This window comes from Harpia harpyja, chromosome 16, assembly GCF_026419915.1.
Source record: "Harpia harpyja isolate bHarHar1 chromosome 16, bHarHar1 primary haplotype, whole genome shotgun sequence".
NCBI classification, from domain to species: domain Eukaryota; kingdom Metazoa; phylum Chordata; class Aves; order Accipitriformes; family Accipitridae; genus Harpia; species Harpia harpyja.
This window is the reverse complement of record NC_068955.1, coordinates 879,422-902,240: the sequence shown is the minus strand read 5'-3', so window position 1 is coordinate 902,240 and position 22,819 is coordinate 879,422. Positions and strand designations below refer to the sequence as shown.

Below are 22,819 nucleotides of genomic sequence, written 5' to 3'. Positions count from 1 at the left end.
CTGATTGAGGCAGGTTAGCAATAGTTTTGTAGCGTTGGCATCTCTTCCCAAGCAACTGGCACGAGGCCAGCTTCTTCCCCGCCAGCGGATAATAAGATCCTTGAATACCACCTATTTTGACTGCGTTAAATGTGCGAGTGGGAGATGAAAGGCTTTGCCAGAGGATGAGCTCTTCCTATAAAATCCAGGACATGGGAGTGGTAATCCCTAGAAAAATCCCTAGAAAAATGTGATGTCAGGATTTTACGAGACTTGTTCATGAGCAAGGAACCAGACTGGTGGAAAGCTTACGTTGAGTCAGCAGAGAAGTGGAAGGACACAGAGGACTGGGAGGCACGGAGCCCATCCCCAGGTCACAGGCTACCTCGCTGTCACCGCTGCCCCTGCAAGCTTTTGTTCCCTTTTTTGCTTACTAGAAGCCCTGATTCAGACAGATAACCCTTCAGCAGCACGAGACGCTGCTGGCTGCCCTTGATACCCAGCCTGGCGCAGCTGGGCACATCCTGTGGTCTCGCATCTGGTCTTGCCTGCCCGCTGTCCCCCCCTTTGCTCTCACAAGTTCCTCCTCAGGAAAGGCCCTGTGCATGCGTGCGCTGCAGAGGGGATTTCCACCGCTTTCCTGTGGGCGCAGATATCTTGCGGCGGGACGGAGGCACGAGCACCGCTCGGCAGCCCAGCAGCGCCAGCGGACGGCCCGTCCCGCGGCAGAAAGGGGACAAGGCGGCCGCCCGACTGCTGGCACGGTGCTCCCTCCTGCTCAGTCCCGCTGCTCCCCAGCCGAGCCTCCCCAGCAAGCCCCGCCGGGCGCCTCAGCCCGGGTGTCGGGGCTGTGTCCCCAGGCACACCACCCCACCCCACCAGCCCAGCAGAAAGTCGGTCAGATCGCTGTGAGATGAGGGCCTGACCTCTGGTGCACGACACAAAAAATCAGCTGTGCAAGATGCCTTTCCCAAAACGAAGGGGTGTTTGTTGGTGTCTGGACACGGAAGCGGGGTGTGCAAGTTGGAAAGCACTTCTGTGAAATGCCATGGAGGTGCTCAGTACCCCTTACGAAATCCACGAAACGGTTATTGGCATGTGTTTGGCAGACTTGGCGCTATTTAGGCTCCTCTGAATATGGCTCCCTTCCCTCCCCTCAGACCGATTCTCTGTTCTGCAGCTCCTCTGGCATTCCCCACCGCAGGACAACTTGCTGCTCCAAACTCGGTATCAGCGGGCTGCTGCGATTATGGTTTTCTGCAGGGTACTGTTCCCTGGGCAGTGGCTTTACTGAAGTCCTGCTGGATATGACACCCCCGGGCGAGCAGAGAGGGGCAGGGACCTTCGGGCGCGTTTGGAGGAAGCAGGACGGCCGCTGGTTCCTGGAAACCACCGCGCAGGCGGTACCGCAGCAGCCGCGCAGTTATGAGGTCCAGGGGACAGTGGAGCGGAGGAGTGACTGGCCCTGAAAACACTCCAGGCTTGTTTGCACAAGGAATTTAACCGCAATACCTCCTCCTCTGTGCTGCGTAGTGGAGTGGGTCAATACACTTTCAAATCACAGCAATTAAGTGAGAGCCGGTTTCTTGCTCTGGAACTGAGAAGCCGTAGGAGTCTTCCTCATCAGCAGCTGTGGGACAGCTCTGCTCTTCCAGCCCCTCTCCCTGCGCAGGGGACCCTTCGTGTGCCTCAGGGAAGAAAGAAAGTCTCCTGCCTGTACGTGGTAGCGAAGGGTCTCGGTGTACCAGTGATCCTAGCAGAGGCTTGGCTCTGGAGATCTTCATATCCTCAGAAGCTGCAGCCTCCACAACGGCCCTTGCAATGCCAAATAACTGAAGCACTTTCTCTTCAAAGCAGTTTGCAAATGTGAAAAAGGAAAAAAAAAAATCAAAAGTAACACTGGGAATTTTGGGGTGTGGCCAGCATATGACCCCTTTTGACTCTTAGGGTGGAGAAGCCAACAGACCCTCTCTCTATCCTGGCTTCTCTTCTTACCAAATCAAAACAGGCAGCATGCAGTTGCTGTCGCTGCTTTGCATAAATCAGAAGATCCAGCTTTGTGGCTCTTAACTTGGGGTAATTCCTTTTTATAAAGTACATCTGTGGCCATACTTTTTGATGCAATAGACTTTAGCCTGGAAGCAAAAGCACACAAACAATGCTAGATTCATGCTGACTGGAGTAGATTCCAAGGGAAAGAAGAGTTGGGAAAGCACCTACTTAAGTACTGACTAAGGATATTATCTCTGATCTGAATCTAGCCTCTGTGTGTGTGTTACTGTTGAGTACACAGTGCGGTTTCAGACATGGCCAGAGACAAGAAAAAATGATTGTTTCAGGGTAACCACAAGGAAGATGAATGCAAATGTATTCCTGTAACTGGGAGAGTTCCCTTGCTCTTAAGTTGGGCTCTGGTACGTGGCCTCAGGAAAGCAAATTTGCAACTACCTTCATTAAATTGTTTAGGAATGATTAATCAGAAGTCAGAGATGTAAAATTTTTGCACATTGTGAAATGTTAGTTCAATTCCTGCAGTTGCGTACAGTGTGCAAGGGTGGCTTCAGCGAATAGTCGGGGGACAGGTACGGGTGGCTGACAGATGCTTCCTGTTGGCTCTTACCTCCTCTAAAAGCCCGGGCTGATAAGCCTCCACCGGCTGAATCACAGCCACCTGCATCACACCGGGATCAAAGTGGTGCAAGAGGCGTGTGTCAGAGACTCCAGCCTCCTGCGCGGTGCACGCCTGGCGTGCAGCCTGTGTGGGCAACCTCTGGGCTGGTCACCGCCGGCGCAGGAGGGGCCACCACGCCAGGAGCCGCAGCTAGCAAGCAGCCTAGCACCCCTGACCGCGCTCTGCCATGTCCACCCATCAGGTGGCTTCAGTGTCACCGCACCTGCCGCTGGAAGCGCAGCTCATACAGAACACGACAATACACGGAGCACCTTCGCTGATGTGCCTGAAGCTTGCGGTGGTGCATTCACACGTTCCTTCTGCCTAAAGCCGCCTACAGCTTAGGCTTGGCTTAAACAGCAGCAGCGCATCCTCAGCGACTCCTTGGTGACTGCAGGATTGTCCCTGCACCTGACACGACCCACCGTCCCCTGCCCTCCGTCCCATTTTCCTCCCTTTCCAGTTTCAGCTCGCGGGTCTGCTCTGCCTTCTGACTGGGCGCTGAGTGTGCCGGGGCTGGAGCGATGTTTTCCTGACAGCTCCTGGGCCAAAGCCTGGTCTTTAAGATGGTGAGGGGCAGCAGGTTGGTACCGCCTTACACCCCGTACCGGTCAGGAGATGCGCTCCCTCTCGGGAAGCACCGAGCACGCGTTTCGGAGCTCTGGGACTCAATTACCACTGGACATCCACCTCTGACGGTGGCGAGGGAAGTGAAAAAAGGGCCGGGAGCGGAGTTTTCGTGTTTTAACGCTTTTAACCCGAGCGACAGCAGCCAAGGACTCGCTGGCAAACCCTCCGAGGAACCATCTCCTCCACGCGGGACCTGCCTGCCTTCGCTAACTCGGGCCTTTGCCGCGGCCCCCGCCCCGCTCGTCGCCCCCCCCCCCCGGGCCGGGCAGCCTGCCGGGCCGCGGGCAGCGGGGACCGGCCCCGGGGGGGGGGGGAGCGGGAAGCGGAGGGGAGCGTTTCCCTGCGGTGCGCGCTTGTCGGGGCAAATCCGCCCGCGTTGCAACACGATTTGCATAAACCCCAGGTGTTTGCGGCAGGGACCTGCCCCTGCCGGGGCTGTTCCGCAAGGAGGCATCGGCGGGGCTGGGAGGGGACCAACGGGAACCGCAGGGGCCGGGGGGGGGCGGCCGAGTCCCGGCCCCGCTCCGCTCTGCTCGCCCGGGGAGCGGCAGGCCCGGCGGCGGGGCCCCAGGCGAGGCCGCACGCCGGGGCCGGGGCCGGGCGGGACGCGGGGCGGACCGGGAAGCGGCCGCCGCTCCGCCCCCGCCCGCTCTGCCCTTCCGCCTTGGCGCGGCGCTGCCCGGGCCCCGGTATAAAGCGGCGGCCGCCGCCCGGCCCGCTCCGGCCCCATGGAGGCGCAGCGGCGGCCCGTCGGCGGCAGGCCGGTAAGAGGGGCGGGCGGCTTCGGGGATGGGGATGGGGAGGGGGGCCCGGCCCGACCCGACACGCCGCGGCCCGGCCCGGCCCTGGCTGGGCCCCGCGGAGGCCGGGCCGGGGCCCGCTGCTAACGCCCGTCTTGGCCCGCAGGTCCGTGGCGTGAGCGGAGGCCGGCAGTCCCCCGCGGGGAGCCATGAGCGCGGGCAGCGTCTTCTCCGTCCCGGGCTGGCCTGAGGCGCTGCCGGCCGCCAGGCCGCCGGCGCCCCGGCTCGGAGAGAGGATGAGCGCCAGAGAGCCGTGCGAGAGCCGCTGCCTCGGCCCGGGCGGCCTGCCCGGCGCGGAGCCGCCCGAGGAGGCGGGGAGCCCCGGGCGGGAGCCCTGCGACGGCGCCGAGATGCAGCTGAAGGTGGACTTCTTCCGCAAGCTGGGCTACTCCTCGGAGGAGATCCACGTCGTGCTGCAGAAGCTGGGCCTGAACGCCGACACCAACACGGTGCTGGGGGAGCTGGTGAAGCACGGCCCGGCCGAGCGGGAGAGCGCCGAGGCCCCGCCGGAGGCCAAGGAGGCCCCGCTGGTGCCGCGGGGGGGGGGCCGCCAACAAGACCCCCGCGCCGGCCCCGGAGGAGACGGAGAGCGAGAACCTGAAGCCCATCGTTATCGATGGCAGCAACGTGGCCATGAGGTGCGTCTGGGGTTTCTGGCCAGGCGGGGGGGGGGGGGGGCTCGCTGCGGTGGCCCGGCCGGGCGGTGGGTTTTATTGCCTGACCCCCGGCTACGGGGTCTGCCGAGAGCTCGGGCTCTGAACATCTCGGGGGGTTTCTCACTGCAAACGGCTGGATGCCCGGCCAGTGGCCGGTAGTGTTTTCCAAGGCCCCTCACCAGAATGCATAGCTCTCACGAGGATGAGCGTCGTGTCCGCAGATGCGGTCTGCCTCGACGGCCTCTCCTGCCCGTGGTCTCTGCCAGCCCGTAACCGGTGGTCTCTTGGCTCTGATGAGAGCGGGCGTGCTTCCCGGGAGATGAAGGCATTTCCTTCTGTTTTCTAGCTGATGGGGAGAACAACTGAAGATACGCTGTCCTCTTACCTAATGGCTTTATGTAAGTTTCTGTAGCAGGAAGTTGCTCAATAAATAATTACAGGTTTAATTAGAGAAGGTTTTGTAGTACAGAGCTGTCTCCTGCATTGGAGACCAGTCTCCAAACTGCGACTCTTGTATTTTGGTTGGATTTCCGTACGGTGTAGAGAACAGACGAGATGTCAAAGGGGCACTCTGGTGTCACCAAGGCCCGGCTGCGACTTGCCCTCAGCATCGCGGGTGTTCTGGTGCTGATGGCGCAGGTCCTCTCGGGCACTGCCACCAGAGGCAGCCTGCGAAGCCGCTTGGGTTGGAGCAGTAACTTGGGAGTGCAGGAGCCCTAATATCCATGGAGCGCCCAGAATCTCTGGGCTGGATGTTTATTAGCCTGATGTCCCCGCTTTCACCTTGGCTTTTGTTCCCTGCAATGGTGAGTGTTGCCTGCCCCGGCCCCAACCCCTGGTGCTGCACTCCCCACCTCTGCACAGGAGGGTCTGGGCTCCGTTAATTTAATGTACCAGGCTTCCGAATTAGGCTTTGTCGTTGCAGTTCAAAAGCAAGCCTCCTTCACTGTGTTTTAGCTTAATAGGTCTTGTAGTATATGCTTGTGTACACAGACTTTTTTATAAAAAATAAACCTGGGTGCACACAGAGCTGCTGTGTGTGTTACTGTACCTTTTGTCTAAGGTGAAAGTGCTGAGTGGAGATTTGTTTTCAGGTGTGGTTTTCTCCAAGCTGTGGCTGACAGTTCTGAGAACAGGACTGAGAAAAGATGGGGTACAGTCTGCTGTGCAACCAGCGAACAGAGCCTGCGAGTCCCAGGGCAAATAAGGAATTCTGATGGCCGTAGAGCAGGGCTGGAGAGTCAAAGATTTGACCCGGGTGTCTGCAGGAGAGCACCGTCCTATTCCTGCAGCAGCTGTGCAGTCACTTGAGGAAAATGGCCTATTGTGAGACCTGGGCTGACAAGTGTGACTCTTGCAGTGAAGCTCACCTTAGATAAGTGCTCAGGCTTAAACAACAGAATTGTTTGTGGTTTTTTGAATGAGGAGCTGTTTACCCATGGAAGTTATCCCAAAAAGCACAGGAGAGATCACACCAAATGTGACTGGGGCAGGCCAGGCGGTAATAATGCTGCCAATAGGACAGAGTTTGACATGAGAAAAGCAGTCTGGCTTTTTTAAGCAATTTGCTAGAAGGGGAATTCCGTTCTGAAACTTCCTGTATTGATGGTGTGATGTTCCCTGCTGATTCATTTGCAGTGTGTACAGCGGCCTCCCTGAACAGCTCTTGACAAACATATGCAAATCATAGTGGAAATTAGCTTTTACTTCCTTCTAAGGGAATTTTTTCTTGGCTGCTGCCAAATCAGATCAGCCCAATTGGCTACCTTCTGTAGATTTGAGATTGGTAGCAGGGATTCAAAAAAAAAAAACCCAAAACCCAAAAAAAACCCCAAAACTCTGCTTTTCGCATTTATCTCTAAAAGATTATAGTAACCTACCTTTATCTATAGAAAAACCAGTCTGACATTGGAGAAAATTTTTAGAGCATCTTTCTTCTGATGGTTAATGTCAGCCTTTCTGTAATTTGAGATTCTTAATGAAGATACATTTGGTGTCTCTTTAGGTGTTAGCTTTGTTGCTAAAGGTATAGTTCTTTTAGAATAAGTATTTTGGTACAACTCTTCAATTTTCTTAATAGTTTGAGAAGGGTGAGGACAGGAGGAGAAGTAAAGCTGCTTTCTAGTGGTACTCCAGCAATAGTGCTTCTTAGCAATGCCTCTGCTGGGATGTGTAAGCTCTTCAGTAATTACTTTATGGAGGAGTTCACTGGCATGCTGAGTGGTGGTGGGAGTTGAAATATCAATCCAGTGTAGATGGGAAGAGTAAGACTTGGGGCAGGGGTAGTGCCCAGGTGGGGAAAAATCTTACTGAATCATGAGACCAGTTATTTGCAGTATAGTACATCTTAACGGAGTTTCATCATAAAACACAGGCTATTACATCCCCAGAATGATAAATTGGGCTGTAATACAGAAATGTTGAAAGTTTGCCAGAACTATTATCAACAGAAGAGCTGATTACACTGTAAATACTGGCACTTGTAAAACAGGAGTGGTAGTTTCCTCTTAGAAGTTCTGGAAACTTATTGATACGACCTAATAAATAATTAAGAAGCAGCTTTTTGCATTGGTACATAGCTTCTGATGCTGTTGTCAAACTTTGTTCTCAAACTGCCAAGTGCTGTTAAGACATTCAGCACTGATCCTGTTAACAGGAGATGTTGCTGTTTTGTGCAAATAGTGCATTTGCAACAGACTTTTGGGGCCATAATATAACGAAGAAGCATCATTCATCAGTGCTGATGTCCTTGAGGTAAGAGTGCATAAAATATCTTGTTTTCCTTATCTTGGTAACTTTACAAGCAAAACACCTAGTGAGGGTGCAGTTTGCACTGGCAGAGATTAACCACTGGCATTAGCTGGCAGAATAGGACAAAGGGTGTTCAAGATCACGTTGTACTCGGGGCTAAAAATAAAGATCTAGAGTCCAGAGTTGAAGCAAAGGCTCTGTTTCAGAGCAGCTGCAACAGTTACTGCTGCCTTCTCTCTCCCAGTGAGAATTTGGGTGTTTATTGGTATACTAAGGTGCTAAAAGGAACAGTCATTCTGTGAAGATCTTAGTGCTTCTATTTACACAAGATGAGCAATGAATACTGATTGTGCTACTCTTAACACTTCTTCACTAAAGGTTGTCTGAATTGCTGCATCCATTTGCTTAGTGTATTGCCTGCCTAGTCTGTACATAACCTGAATATTGAAGTTCTTAATTTTCTTCTTTGATGCAGCCATGGAAATAAAGAAGTGTTCTCCTGCCGAGGCATCCTTCTGGCTGTCCAGTGGTTTTGGGACAGGGGACACAAGGATATTACAGTCTTTGTGCCATCTTGGAGGAAGGAGCAGCCACGACCAGATGTACTTATAACAGGTGTGGAAATATGAAAACCAAAAGTAGCTTTACAGGCTTAATGCTTTGTCGCTTAATGAGCTTGCAAAGTTCTGGCTAGTTAGTAATTAACTTATGAATGGAAGATCTGAGTAGTAGGAGATCCAGTAAGTTGAGCTGACCAGTGAGAATTAGTCATTAACTTCTCCCCTAAGCAAGTTCTTGCCTGGATCAGTTGGAATAATTCAGAGAACAAAGAATGTAATACTACTCTGCTTCCTAACTTCTTGTCTTTTATTACTTTAATTTTTTTTCCTCTTTCAGGGACACATCTTCATGCTATGTATTTGACTATAACATATTCGATACTGGGGACCGTACAGAATTTCTACATGTTAAAAGTTAAAGCTTGATGGGAGTTTAGTCCGAATTATCCAAATTGAGGGGAGTTTGCTCTGAACTGGCAAACAGCTGAGACTTCTGAGTACCTCTACTCAGAAATCTACGCACGTAGTATGGCACTACAAAAGATATTAGCCTGCCAGTCTTAAATGCAAATCACACTTTGCAAGCAAAAGATTATGTGGATGGGACTTGCTGTATTACAGCAGCCTCTGTGGTGTGCTCCAAGTATTCTCAGGTGCCATGCAGGCACAGGGGCTAGGAGTCCACCTCTGACAGTGTGATGGATGATATAAGAAAAGAGATGAGACTACAGGCTGGGTTGTGGAGAGACGAAATGACTACATGAATTTTGTCATTTATTTATAATGTTACTTTATCTGTGTGAAGGCCTTTGGGCTGTGTAAGTGTGTTCACAGTTGTGTTTGTTCTAGACCAGTACATTCTCCGTGACCTTGAAAAGAAGAAAATTCTGGTCTTCACTCCTTCCAGGCGGGTTGGAGGCAAGCGTGTTGTCTGTTATGATGATCGATTCATTGTGAAACTGGCACATGAGTCTGATGGCATTGTGGTTTCTAACGATACTTATCGGGACCTGCAGAACGAGCGTCCTGAGTGGAAGAAATTCATTGAGGAGAGTCTGCTGATGTATTCCTTTGTTAATGACAAGTATGTTCCCATTCTTCCTTTGCTTTTAAAAAAGATTCGTGTGAGCATGCTGTCTTGTTTTAATGAAGCAATAGCAAGTGGTGCATGAAAAGAGCAAAATGCTGGTACAGAATGAAAAAAAAATGCTGTAGAGAGATTTTTATTTTTTTTATGTAGAAGGAAGTGTGGTGGGAAGAACTACCCAACTGTGGTGAGGTACAAAGGCATAAGGAATTGGAGTAATCTCAATAGCTGTTCATGGTTTGGAGCTAGGAGCTCTGATGTAGTTCCTAGGAGAGCTCCAGGGCTTGATTTCCTCACAGGACAGTCACTAGCAGGCCCAGCAGCAAGTACTAATTCTGGTCAGCAGCAGAGCACAAAACCTCTTCTGTGCCTGAAGTGAAGCATTTCATGCTGGTCTTTACCAGGTGACAGGAGGGTATATCGTCAGGGAAATGGGAAAGCTTTTTAGGGCTCAGATAGCTTTTAATCTTCAATGAAATGGGAGACACTGAGAAGAAATTAAACCCTCACCCAAGAAAGTGAACTGCTTCTGATTGAGATTTATTTTTCTTTAGGTTTATGCCTCCAGATGATCCCTTAGGGCGACATGGCCCCAGCCTGGATAACTTTCTCAGAAAGAAACCTGTGGTGCCAGAACACAAGAAACAACAGTGCCCCTATGGTAAGACCTGCCTTCTAAACATGAAGACTGAGGTGTCTGTGCAAGGGTAATTCATGCATTTAGTAAAATTCAGCTGGTCATTCCATCCTCTGCCTTTCCTTGCAGGGAAGAAATGCACTTATGGAATCAAGTGTAAATTCTACCACCCTGAAAGGATCAATCAGCCCCAGCGCTCATTAGCTGATGAACTCCGAGCCAATGCAAGGTTGTCTCCTACCAGAAGTACCAGTGCCAAGGAGGAGAAAAAGGGCAAAAGAGGTTCCCAGGCAGACCTCTTGTGCTCTGTGCCCACAGAGAGTGATAAAAGCTCTTTGCAGAAGGTCTCTGCAGAGAGGAAAAGCTTGACCCACAAAGCAAAGCCCAGCGATGTTTCGCTTCAGGTCAAAGGCTGTGTGTCAGGCAGCATCCCCCCTAACAGTGGGAGCCACAGGTCTTCTGACAGGTACCAGCAGCCTCATATGGACTCTCTGTCTTATATCTCTCAGGAGCATCTTGACTCAGGCATTGGGTCTCTGGAGAACCAACTGTCTGACATGTGGCCTTACAGATCTACCAGTCACTGTGATCATTCCCATGCTGATCAGGTGGCAGTCTGCACCTGTGGTAGGCAGAGACCTGTCTACCCACATTCTCCCAGCTTAGAGAAAAATGGTCTGGTCTCTTACAAGCACGGTTCCCATAAATCTTCCTCCTCTGGTGCTAGCTTCTTGCAGTATAGCCCTGAGATAGCTCACTCAGGGCCACCTCACTCTTTCTCAGGCTATGGAGTACCTGTACACCCAGCTAATGCTGGGCAATACAGCCTGCCCAATGAGTATAATGCCCCTCCACCCCATTCTCGGGAGTACTGGTCCGAACCATACCAGATGCCGCCACCTCAAGTGATATCTACCAGTGTGCGAGATCCTCGTTCAGTACAGAGAGCCCCAGGGCCAGCGTATGGGGACTCCTGCCAGTGGGCTGTCTCTGACCAGTTTGCGGAGGAGCGGGCCAATGTGCATGTCAAGCTGTGTGGCATATTCCATCCCCATTTAGTTGATGCTGTGATGAGCCGTTTCCCTCGGCTTCTGGATCCCCAAAGGCTAGCTGCAGAGATACTGACGTACAAGTCTCAGAACCCAGGTATATGAGGCAGAAGCTGAGGGCAGCCAGGCACGTGAAAAGCTTGAGAGGCAGTGTTTGCACTCTGTAGCTGCTGTAGATGCCTTCTGAGGGCTCCTCCTTTTTCCTTGGAAATACCAGGCTCCAGTTGGAGGCTGGATACCAGATGTGGTATGCTCACAGCAAATTCTGGTCTAGACGTGACAGTGTGCCCCTCTTAGAGAGGTGAGAGCACCCTAGGGTCCCATCTTCCCCAGAGGCTGTTGAAGAGGCTCTGGGTGCTGAACAGGAGAAGAGGCTGCAGCTTCAGAGCAGGATTTTTCCTTTGGGATTGTATGGTGAGTCAGACACACCCTAAATTCCTACAGTTGTTCAGAACTGAATGTGACCTTACTCCTCCCATTAGCTTCAGTTTTGAGATGGCTTAGTGTATTATCAGGCATATGGAGGGAGGACTCCTGGGGCGGGGGGGGGGGGGGGGCTTGTGAAAGATAAGGGGGTACTACCTTTGCAGTGGCGTGAGGCTTTTTTGTGAAGACTGAAATGCATTGTCAAGGCTGTTCTTAGCTGTTAACTGAGCCTCTTTAGTAAATACTGCCATGCAGACCTGTGGAAAATGTTGGATTATAAATATAGTATGATGCTGGGTTTAGCTGACTTTAATTTGGTTTTATTGGTGCACTTCTTTCATGATGCTTCCCATACCCCTCCCACTTAAGGTTACCTTCCTGAGATGAGGTCATTCTCCAATATGTAGCACAAGTGCTTAGCAAGCTGCTCAGCTCCCAGAAATAAGAGGAGCTAGGAGTGCAATCCTTTCTCAGGATGAGAGGCCTGACACTGCTCCAAAGCTACATGCAAGTTGTGTGTTTGGCATTTGCTGAAAAATGCAGTTGTCAGAACATGTGGATGACCACACTGTTGATGCTGCTCTAAAACATTGACCTTGCCTGGTAACCTGTCTTAGGCTATCTCTGTACAACACTGACAAGGAGGATTTATGATGTTGTGCCTTTTGTTTTCAGACAGCAATAGTTTTGAGCATTCAGTAAAACAGCTGTAGTCATGTCTGGACTGCTGCCAGTACTGTTCCTGAGGATTCCTTAGTATTTTTCTCTGTAAAGCTGTTGCTTCATCTTCTTACTAACGTTTTCCTGTCCCCTTCAGCTTTGTCAATCTATAGCAGCATCCAAAAATGTAGAGTAAGACTTATTTGGTAAGACTGTTCCCCTTTCATTCCCTCTTACTCTGTAAGATGTTTTTTACTGTAGATACTGTAACAATTTTAAATATGCAAACCCAATTGCTGTAGTAATTGGTTCTGGTCCTGGAATTTCACTGTGCTTAGAATGCAAAGATGTTTCTTGCACTTGCAGGCCAGAAGCAGTTGATTTGTTGATACACATTGTATCTGTGTTTTCTGTTATGTTTTTTAAATACGTCCATCTTGTGGTTAAACCAAGGTTGTTGAGTGGCAAACTATGAAGGGGAGAGTGGAATACAGCTGTTTCTGAGAACCCTCTTCAGGAATGGTTTTGTCTATTACTGTTCTTCCCTCTGACTGTCCAAGGAGTGACCTACCCAGACTGGCACCATGTGCCATAAAAACCACAGGGACACAGAAACCTGTATACCTGGTTAATTATGATACATTACAAATTAGTAATGTTTCATGTTAGTAAGCAAAATGCTTCTTAATTTTAAGTAACCTGATACTTTGCATATTTGTAAATTACAGGAAAAATGGTTTTTAATGTTATTGTCCAGCAACTTGCTGCTTGATGCTGTTTTTAATTAGTACTAGTCTCGACTCAGCCATTGCGTTACTTGGCATCGTGGTTTTTGTTTTTCTGGTGGAATGCTGATATATGCTTCTTCTCTTGCAATCAGAAGATTAACATTTTATACTCACAAGCTGACATTTTACTGAACTTCCTGTATCATTATGCAGTATATAGTTTATGTACTGAATGGAGGCAGCCATGTGAAAGCCATGGCAAAGTAAGAACTTGTGTTATATGAATAAAAACTGCTGAGTTGAGTTATTTGGTCTCTGGTGGCTTTTTGGAAGACCATTCAACATTTTGGCTGGCTTTCCAGGAAAGTCAGAGGAATTATCCTTCCTCCCTGGGGTTCCTCTCACAATCTTAGATCTTCATACACAGTCTAGTGGCAGCAACAGCCTGATGGCTGGATATTGACAGGCTTGTGAATCAATGCAGTGTGACAGGTCAAAAAAAAAAAAACCAACCAAATTGCTCCAAATTGCTGTAGCAGATAATAGCGTGTCCAGTGTTTACTGTTTATTTGGCATTACTGAGGTGAGCTCACTGCATAGGGGATGCACTGGCAGTCGAGGTGCAGTGAGGCAGCGGTGTGCTGGCATGTGGTTCTAACTGCAGTATGAGAACCACAGTGGTGCTGGATGTCTCGAGTGCTAAAGAATAGTACACTCAAACAATTTTGGAATAAACAGCGTGGGCTGTGCTTCAGTTTTAATGGGCAGCTCCACAGTACAGTCTGGAAATAAATATGTATGTTAGCCATTTGTATAGCACATCTGTGTCAGATGTCAAGCATGATCATATGATAATATGTGAACTCTAACATGTCAAGACTTTGCTCTAAAGCTTTGTTATGAACTGGGAAGGAAATGCAGTAGGAATACCAATGCTCACATTTCTGTGTAAGAATCTTCCCCTCCCACCTGCTATACTGCAGTACCGCATGTTCATTCCTATCTGACTTGCTAAATAACTTTATAGTCTTTATTCAAATTTGTGCTCCTGATTTAATACAGGGCAATGACTATTTCTAGTTAATCAAAAACAAGGAAGGCAGGTGCTCCCGGAGATAGTCCTTTGTTTCAAAAAGTGAATCTGGAGCCTCACAGTCTGAAAGGTCATTTATTGGCTGTGGGAGAGGAACCCTCTGGAGGATGTCATCTGAAGTGACGGTAAGCTCATGTGGCTCTGTACCTGTATGATGGCTGGGGTCTTGGTGGGGAGGGGATTAAGTGATGTGTCATAGATTTGGATCAGACCTTTTAACCAGGTGAAGACTTTTCTGCTGTTTGTAGCGGGGTCTGTAGTTGAAAAATGCTGCAGGATTTTAAGGCCGGTCTTATAGCTTATTTTAGCTATATTTAGCTTAATAGCTAATTTTAGTTTTGCAGGATGTGTAGGTGTGGAGGGAATGCTTATTTTTATTTCTATCAAAGCTGGACCGACACAACTAAAGGAACCTGTGCAGAAGCACAGAGGTTCATTACCATAACCAGAAAAGGAAGACCTGGTGGTGACTTAGTTTGGTTATGATGTTAATGGCCCTCTTCTATTGCAGTGACAGTCCTGGTGGCACATGAAGCAATCTGGGAGGGTCAGTTGCTAATACAAATCTGGTCAAAATTATTCCCACAAACTGCTGCTGTGTGTGCTGCTACGCCACCCAGAAAACCCAGCCGAAATCCAGCCACTGTTTCTCTGAATTCTCTCATTCTCTCATGCAAGGCTTCTGCGTGAGTGAACCTGTGCCTCCTGCCCCTGGAGCATCCTGTGTGTTTGAGTGTAAGTACTCCTTTCTTGTGTGCCACGCGTCCCGGTGGGCCGGTTCACTGCGGTGCCCGGGAGCTCAGGAAGCGTGGTGAATGCTGACCAGAACTGTCGCGGCTGCATGGTTTTTTGCCCCCCCCAGTCGTCTGCACTGAGTCAGAGGAGCTGCCTACCTGCACATGGCGGGCTGCCGTGCTTGGGCAGGCTCTCGCTGTGCTGTTATTGTGGAATTTTCAAGACACATCCTGTGGCTTACCACTTCCTCGGGGCGCATCGGTGGGGAGGACCTGTCATGACTCCTGTGCATTTGCATTGTTTCTTATCCATTTAAAATAGGTTAGATCTTCTTGTCAGCTTACTGATCTACTGAAGTTTAAGGAGGTCACACACAGACACCCTGTTGAAAGTTTCCTCTGCTTCAGCGGGGTTGCCCTGCCTTCATCCTGTTGGCCTTGTGCAGTTGGTAAAGCCTTGTGCTGAGCCCCGCAGGAGGCTCACTCCTCTCTGAGTGGCTTTTCCTGCCCTGACAGGGTGAGGAATGGCTGCTGTTCTCTTCGAAAGGGGCAGCTCCCAGGCTGAGCTGGAGAATGGGGTGCAGAAGGCACCTGAAAAAAGTCAGGGCATAACAATGGGAAAGAGAAGGAGAATTGCTGAGATGACCCAAGGCTGTTTCTGTTGGACAGTGGGGTCAGTGGGAGCTGGCTGAACGGCTGTGAGCTCTGCAAAACAAGTCTGGTGAGCCCAGCCATCACTAGCTCTTTCCTTCCAAATCAAGCGTGCCATCCTTCACCCTCTGGCAGTGGTCAAGTCATTCTCACTTGTCATCTGTGTTGCTTCCTGCTCGAGCCAGGTGCCTGCTCTCAGCATGAGGAGATTGCTGTGGCTGCATCCTCCCCAAAAGCACAAGGCAGGGTAAAGGGAACCAAGGAGGGTGGGTTGGGGTAGGAAAAACTCTGATGTGAAGGTGAGCAGGCTGAGTGAAGGTGCTTGTAAAGAGGAATGAGGGGTCCACTGGTGTGTTTTGGGGATAGAGGAGAACAGTCTCCTCTTTGCCTTCCCAGTTGTGCTAGAAATAGATGGCAAAGGTAATTAAATATCCTCAAAGGAAAGGCTTTGCTCCCACTGCACAATGAAAGGGTGAACAGGCAGGGGAAGAGCCTGCCTTCAGAAGTCAGTGCTGCAGGATATCTTGACTTTGTTGTGTGTTTTTTTAAATCAATACTCAAAAGAGGGAAGGAAGAAATGGGAAGCTGTGCTGTGGCAGAGGTCAGGGTAGAGACTGCTGGATTCTTGTCTCTCCTTCCCCTGTGCTGGGCGGTGATCCAGGAAGGGCCCTGGGCAGCGGACGCAGCCCCCTGCTCCCAGCCCAGAGGGATCGGGCACCCAGTGTCTGCGGGGCCGCAGCCTGTACTCCGGGGTTTGCTCACCCCTCCCCTGCACCAGCTGCCTTGTGCCCTTCTTGCTTGCTGAACTTTTCTTTGAACCCATCTGGTTCCCTCCCATCGGGGGATTTCCAGGATGTGGCTAGCTCAACTCGTATCATTTTAAGGCATTTCCAGAGGCAGGAATCTGACCCACGGCTCCTGTACGGGCCGTGGGAAAGGGGCTGCTGTGTAATAGAAGCACACACACGTGTGGGGTTACGTGGGGGCTGCGGCGATACCGCCTGCCTGGGGCAGGCCACCTTACAAGCAAGCAGGTTCAGCATCAAATCTCTGTTTTCACCCAACTCTGAGGCTGCAGGGCTGTTTCTCTCCCTGCAGGTAGGGAGAGGTGTCCTGACCACAGCAGCAGCTCCACACTGCGTATCTGAGGCTGTTTGGGGTACAGTCTTGCTGTAAGACATGCAGAAAGTGAGTAACTCCACACAGTAAACGTTGCACCGAAGCAAACAGAAAGGTGCAACAGCTAGAGAGGGTCTGGGTCCTACCAGAAGGCAGGAAAGCAGGCAGGGGCAGGGAGGCTGGTGGTATGCTGGGGATGGCGGAGTGCTGCCTGTGCAGGTACCTGTCAGTGCTCACCCTCCAGCCACGCATTTTTCAGTTCACCTGTCACCAGCCTTCCTCAGTGCCTTGGGCTTTAGGCCCTGAACGCCCCTGCGCTCCCTCAGGCCAGGGTTTGCCCATGGAAAGTCTTCCCTTAAGGAGTTGCACGAGGGCAGCAGAAGTGCTTTCTTGCTGTCTCAGCTTCCCCTTGAGCAGGTGGCCCCGAGCAAAGCTAAACCCCTTGCTGCAGCGACTGGGGGGAGCGGCAGCCAGCTCAGCCCTCCCGGCACAGCCACAGGCCACGAGTGAGAAGCAGCCCCAAACTTCCCCGTGGCTCGCAGTGCCTCCCCCGCGCCCCTGAAGGCCCGCGTTGCACAAATGTTTTGGAGTAAATACGGCGTCTGGTTGAGCAATAGGTCAGGAGGATTTGCATGGCGTGTTGGCCCAGGGGAAAGGTTTCCTCAGCCTGCGGGGCAGCTGTTGCCTCACACAGAGGCAGCGTGGTGAGAGAGCTGCAGCGGGGGCTGCCCACCCACGGGGGGCTGCTCCAGTGGGGAGGAAGAGCTGGTGAACGTAGCTAATGCTGCTTTATTTCACCCTCCACCTCCTAAACCCTGTCCAGGGCAGAGTGGCTGAGCTGCTGTCAGGGGATTTCCAGCACAGCCCTGTGGATGCTTCAGGAGAGCTGAGCTGCGGCTGCAGCAGGGCCGGGACTGTGTCACATCGCTGCGAAGCTGCTGCCTGGCATCACTGGTGCTCCTGAGGTCTCTCTGCGTGGATGCTGCTGTGATTCTGCAGGAGAGGGGATGGTCAGTTTGGAGCTGGGGTTTTGCTGCAGCAGGGACCCAAGACTGGCGCATTTGCAGGACCTGATTTATTTTGGTATTTCTATGAAGCGTGGGGCTGTCCCACCTCAAACTGTGCAGGAGCCAGGTTGGTGCAGGGTGAGTCAGGCTGCTGTTATTTGCATTGCATCAGTTCCCTGATGTGGTGTGTTGCATGGGCATGTTGGGAGGAACGATCCCTGCTCACTGTAGGAGCCTGTCCCCAGTCCCTGCGCCCAGCCAGCCCTGTGGGGTGGGTGCAGAGGCTGCGGTCGGGGCTGTGGAGATGGTTTCCATGTGCTCTCCAGGGCTCTGGGGATGGCGGTCATGGCAGCCATTCCACAGTGTTGTGGGGTTAATTCCCAAGCAGCATAAGCAAGTCTACCTGGTGCTGGCAACAAAACCAGAATGAAAGTTAAAAAAAAAAAAAAAAAAAAAAGCCTTAGGCCTGGAGGCCAGTTCGCAGGGCCACAGGTCTGCGAGGAGCAGGGTCACTAGCAGACCCTCAGCCGTGTGCCACAGGGGGCTCTTTGCACTTTCCCCAAGTGAAAACAGCCCATAGGAACACCAGCTGGAGAGAAGGCAGGAGAAACTGGAGTTTCCTCTGGCCTGTCCCAGAGGCAGACGCCTGCCTGTGTGGTGGATCAGGGCATGTGCCCTGCTTGGGGAGCAGGGAGTCAGTCCTGGGCACAGATTTGTTCAGCGCTTTGTTCCCTGCCTAATGCACAGGCCAAGTCTTGGTGTAGGTGTGCGGCGGCATCGCCGGGCTCCCGGAGAGCTGCGCCTGTGGGTCTCGCAGGCAGCAACGGCAGGAGCCTTCTGCTGCCTGTGCCAGAGGGCAGATGCCCCTGAATTAGTGGCTGCCTTCTCTCAGGGGCAGCCGCAGCCTTTGCCATAAGCCGGTTGCCAGCGAGTCCTTCGTTCCCCCTTTACCTGGCAGTTGCGCGGTCGCTGCTGCCCAGGTGCAGGCAGCTGACGGTGGCAGACAGCGCAGTGCCAGGGCCCGCAGGGAAGGGCTGCGCGCACAGGGCTGGCGAGACGTGTTTTAAGCAGTGGGAACAGCGATGAAAAGCGTTTGCCCATCTCTGGGCAAGGAGCGGCTGGTTTGCATAGCCTTCTCGCAAGGCAGGATTATCTCCCAGGCGGGAAGTGCTGCTGCCACATGCTCCCTTCAGCAGCACAGCTCACGTTTGCAATGCACGCTTCCCTGACTGAATCACCGCTGTGGTACATGCTGTTCTGTGCCCCAGCTGCCATGGGGTGGGGACTGGTCCCCAATGTGCTTTAGCAAGAGCTCGTCTTCGCACCCTCTCCCCAAAGAGCTGCAGGACCGGGGTCTTTGCAGAGCGGCAGTGGTGCAGCTGTCCCAGCCCGTGCAGCGGAAAGACCAAGCACACACAACCAAATGGAAAGTGGCCGCCTGTATTTTACAGCAGCAGAGCAGAGGCCGGCAGTGGTGGGGGGGGCCTGGGGCAGGGTGGAAGCCAGCACGCAGCCCCCTGAGGCTGGACCAGGGCTTGGGCACAGGGTGGCCCTTCACCCGCAGGTCTTGCATGGGAGCCCAAGGCTGATCCTGTCGCATGTGGAGGGCCTGTGGCCCTGCTGGGTCCGCTCTCCTGGGGGTGGGAGGTTCAGCGCCCTCCTCCAGCCCCCACCCCCCCGGCTGCTTCCTCTGCCTTTGCTGGGCTGGGGGCTGACAGACCCAACACAGCGCTTTGGGGGGGGGCAGAGGCACGTTTGCTCAGACGTGCCCCGTGCAGCTCAGAGCCTGCTCCGCTCGGGGCTGGCACTCCTGCGGCACAGCATCCCTGGCTGAGCCGTTCTCTGGGGACAAGGGCCCCTCAGCCCCCCCCCAGGAGAGAGGGTTCCCCCTTCCCACCCTGCCGCTGAGAGCTGTCGCAAGGAGCCGGCCGAGAGTCGCAATGCGTGCGGAGCAGCTGGCAGAGGGGCTCAACTGGCCAAGGAGGAAGCAAACGGGGCAGCGCTTGTGTTTTGCAATCCATCCGTGGCCGTGGTGTCGCCAGCTTGTGCAAGGTGACGGAGCTGGCGGTGACCTTCCTCCTCGTTCCTGGAAGCTCCCAACAAGTTGCGGCAGGTCAGGAAGATGCTCCTTGCTGGACTCCACCAGAGACAACCCGCCCAGGGCACAGTCAGTCCCAGGGGTGGCCCCGGGCAAGGGGTGACTGTGACCTGCCCTGGGCAGCCCAGGAGACAGCGGCTTGCCCTGAGCTGCCTCCCGGCTGGTTCCTGCTTCTGGGAACTGGCTGCAGTTCTGCTGAATGGGCAGGGCTGGGCAGGATGGGGCAGGACGGGGCAGGGCCTGGCTGGCACTGAAGGATGGAGGCACATACAAGGACATGGGAACACAACCAGGACTGCGCTGTCCTGCCCTGTGTCCTGCAGTGCCTGGGCAGGGAGGGACATGTGGCTCCTTCCCGTCTCACCAACACCCCGCTTACACCTTTGCTTACGTTTTCTGCTTGTCGTGAAGCTGCTGGCCCCAAAAGACTGCCTGGGCACGGGGCTGGCTGCCAGCGTGGCTCCATCCACCGGCGTCCTTTAACAGAGCAAAAGGGTGAGAGGGGAGGCGATGGCCAGAGCTCTGTCGAGTGCAGGAGCACCCAGCCGGGCTCCTGCTGGCAACTGGTACAGAGGACTGGGAGCCCTCCCTGGCACCCTGTCCTCCCAGGTACCTCCCAGTGCTGCCCAGTGGCAGAGCTCAACATGTTGCCCCATCCCCAGCTCTGGCTGCAGGTGGCAGGTCCCCCCTCCCTGACCACTGGCTCTCCATCCCCCCCCATGCCCCCAGCCGCTACCTGCCAGGCTCTCTCCCTCGCTCCCACTGGCACTTTGGTCCTCCGCTTCCCCCAGCAGCTCGGGGCTGTCACCGCTGTCCCACCGCCGCGGGCGCTCCTGCAGCTGGGACGGGGCATGAGGGTCCAGGGTACCGGAGGGGACTGGGGGGGGCCTGGGGGCTCCATGGGGGACTCACCCTCTGGCGCAGGCCTTGCTGTTCCCGCAGCAGCTCCAGGAACCGGCTGCTCCACAGCAGCTTCTCGGCGCCCAGCTCGGTGCAGAGGAAGCGGACGTCGGCCTCCAGCGCCTCTAACCTCTCCAGCATGGCGTCACCACACCGCTGCCGCTCTGCCACTGCCCTGGCACCACAGCTCAGCTCCCGCCAGCGCCCTGCGACACCCACCCCAACCGGCCTCCGCTCCAGGGACACCCCCCCGCCTGCCCACCCGCACCGCCGTGCCGGGGACCCACCTGCCTGCCCAGGCTCCAGCGCAGAAGTGGAGCCCCCGTCCTCCTCCTCCTCCTCGCTCCCCTGGCTGCCGCTTTCCAGATTCGACCGCAGCACCACACCGAGCTGAAAGCCGCCACGGACAGCGGGGACTGACATATTCACAGGCAGCCGAGCCCGGCTGGCCCCTGGCACCAACCCTGATCGGGGAACCCTGCCATGCCGTGACCTGGGGACCTACAGCCCCACTGGTGCCACAGGGCCGCCCAACAGACCGTGTCACCGGGCTCAGCCGTGTCCTGGGGGGAGGCAGAAATCTCTGCAGCCCCTGTGGCATGGGGGCATGCTGGGGGAGTTAGTTAGTTACCTCCTCGGTGACCTGGAAGGCGCCGTCCCAGCAGCTCTTGTAGCAGAACAGCAGGTACTGGGGAAGAGGACGGCAGCCGCATGGTGAGAGCAGCAGGCTCAAACCTGCCCCAGGGAGGGCAGAGCCCGGAGCAATGTCCCCACATCCCCAGCGCTCTTGATGGGCAGAACCATACAGTGCCTCAAGCCAACTCCCAAGGACGAGGGTCGCGATCCTCCAGCCACGCTGTCGGATGGCGTGGTGACCTCCTCCCCCATCTGCCCCGGCCACACCGAACCACAGCCCCCGGCACCACGGGTACAGAGCAGTACACACCCGGCAGACCCCTGACCCCACGCCCCGGCACCTGGTTCTGGGCACGCGCCACGTTTAGAGCCGACACGAGTGCTTGAAGGCCCTTGGGGAAGGGACCCCCGTGGTACCCACCCACACCAGCCTCCAGAGCCACCGCAGCCCCCGGAGCACCGTCCCGGAGAGCGAGAGGAGCCACCAGCACCCGGTGCGCAGGAGCTGCCTCCACCTCGGCACCGGTGGGCCACGCTGCCTGCCCATGGGGACCCTGCAGACCAGGAGATGGAGAGGTGATGTGCCCACAGCCCTGGGAGCCACTGGCTCGCTCACGTGCCACGCTCCGCATGCTGGAGGGACGCGTGGCAGCCGCGGGGTGCACCGGCACACGCTGGTGTCCAGCCTGGCTCGCCGAGTGCCAGGCTAGCAAAAGGGAGGGTGAGCGTTCACAGGGCCAGACCCCAGCAGGTGGGACACGTGTTCAGCAGGGACACCTGCTCCCCCCCCGGCTGTGCCCCCTTACCCGGCGATGCACCACGCACGGACCCCTCCTGGACACGGCTGGGACAGTTGCTGCCCCTCCTGCGTGGTGTCAGCTCTCGGCTGCTGCTCGCCGCTTGCTTGGGCTCGATAAAAATCCTGCCTAATCCTCTTGGTGACGAGGCTGTGCAGGGGATTAGCGTTTCTCCTGCTCTACCTTTGGAGGCCATAAGGATGGTTGCTGCTGTGCCGCCCCTCATTTGCTCTGCTCAGGATTCATCTTCTACAAGCAAAGGACTTGCGATTTATTTTTAACTACTACTTCTAGCTTTCATTAGCATTCAGGTAAAAGCCCGTGCAGCATGCTCTGACTCCTGTGTCCAAGGCCAGGCACTGGCTATCCTGGGGATCTTTAGTCACTCAGGCTGTTTAGGAATCAAAACAGAAGTCTTCAGAAATAAAATAGAAGTTTTAGGCACAACTGCCAGAGTCAGACTCCAGCATCCATCTCACGACACTTGTAGGTGATGGTGCTTATGTTCCCAAAGTGATCAGAGACCCCCCACACCATCCTCCCCCCCCGCCCCACAGTAACACCGTGGGGAAGCTGCTGCTGCAGAGCTTCAGCCATCAGTGCTTGTTCTGGGACAAGCTGGGGCAGACCGCACAGAGCCCCACGGCCTCTTAATCTCACCTGTCTCATGGCAGCCAAAGGGCTGCTGCCCATCAGCAGGACCTGGGAGGGAAGAGCTGCCTATCAGCAGCAGAACAGGGTGCCTTCAACTATGAACCAAGCGTTTGCCATTTAGCTTTCTGCCCTGATCAGTGTGCTGGCTCCCCAGGGCTGCTGCCATCAGACACTGTCCTCATCAGAACAGGCTGTCCCCTTCCTTTAGTGACAAACACTGCCGGAGGCAGGAAAGGTTGCTTTTTCCCCTTGTCCCTGCAGCACCCCTAATGCCTATCACAGGGAAAGTGGAGCTGATTGATTGATTGACACTTCGCCACAAACGCCTGTACACACAGGCCTCCGAGCCAAGCTACACGAGCTCTTTGCTGTTTCTCTGCAGGTAAATGTTCTGGCCTAAAAGGTACAGCAGCTTTCCTTGAGGTCAACGAGGTGCAGCAAAGATTTTTTACTCTCTGAAGTTCAGGTGCTCTTGCAATCCTTGCTTTGGAACAGC

General features: G+C 53.9%; 2 protein-coding genes across 10 annotated transcripts; one reads left to right on the top strand and one right to left on the bottom strand.

Annotated features, from left to right (window-relative positions):
• The first annotated feature begins 3,917 nt into the window (after window positions 1–3,917).
• ZC3H12A (zinc finger CCCH-type containing 12A) lies at window positions 3,918–12,937 on the top strand. Its single transcript, XM_052811408.1, is given in 7 exon segments — window positions 3,918–4,044; window positions 4,187–4,619; window positions 4,621–4,718; window positions 7,963–8,102; window positions 8,897–9,131; window positions 9,689–9,795; window positions 9,901–12,937. Coding segments are annotated over 6 exon segments (1,995 nt in total). The 5' UTR covers window positions 3,918–4,044; window positions 4,187–4,229; the 3' UTR covers window positions 10,926–12,937.
• A 4,897-nt stretch (window positions 12,938–17,834) lies between these two features.
• Window positions 17,835–22,758, bottom strand: LOC128152655 (uncharacterized). Of its 9 annotated transcripts, XM_052811179.1 has the most exons (8): window positions 21,679–22,756; window positions 21,294–21,426; window positions 20,868–20,924; window positions 20,524–20,700; window positions 20,249–20,411; window positions 20,073–20,175; window positions 19,728–19,813; window positions 17,837–19,586 (listed from the first exon to the last, which is right to left on the bottom strand). In XM_052811179.1, the coding sequence occupies exons 1-8, from the start codon at window positions 21,893–21,895 to the stop codon at window positions 19,407–19,409; spliced, it is 1,116 nt and encodes a 371-aa protein (XP_052667139.1). In that variant the 5' UTR covers window positions 21,896–22,756; the 3' UTR covers window positions 17,837–19,406. The 9 variants fall into 9 exon arrangements, with proteins under 9 accessions (XP_052667137.1, XP_052667138.1, XP_052667139.1 ...); XM_052811177.1 differs by having other exon boundaries at window positions 17,835–19,813; window positions 20,073–20,169; window positions 21,679–22,758; XM_052811176.1 differs by having other exon boundaries at window positions 17,837–19,813; window positions 21,679–22,757.
• Between the last annotated feature and the right edge of the window lie 61 nt (window positions 22,759–22,819).

What these genes read in the sequence shown, in the direction of transcription:
- LOC128152655 (XM_052811176.1), bottom strand. Translation starts at nt 21,895, where the DNA reads ATGAGGGGCGGCACAGCAGCAACCATCCTTATGGCCTCCAAAGGTAGA. An exon ending in GCTGGAGCCTGGGCAGGCAG is followed by an intron (nt 20,412 to 20,523) that starts GTGGGTCCCCGG and finishes CTGTGGTGCCAG; the next exon opens with GGCAGTGGCAGAGCGGCAGC. An exon ending in AGCAAGGCCTGCGCCAGAGG is followed by an intron (nt 20,176 to 20,248) that starts GTGAGTCCCCCA and finishes GCCCCGTCCCAG; the next exon opens with CTGCAGGAGCGCCCGCGGCG.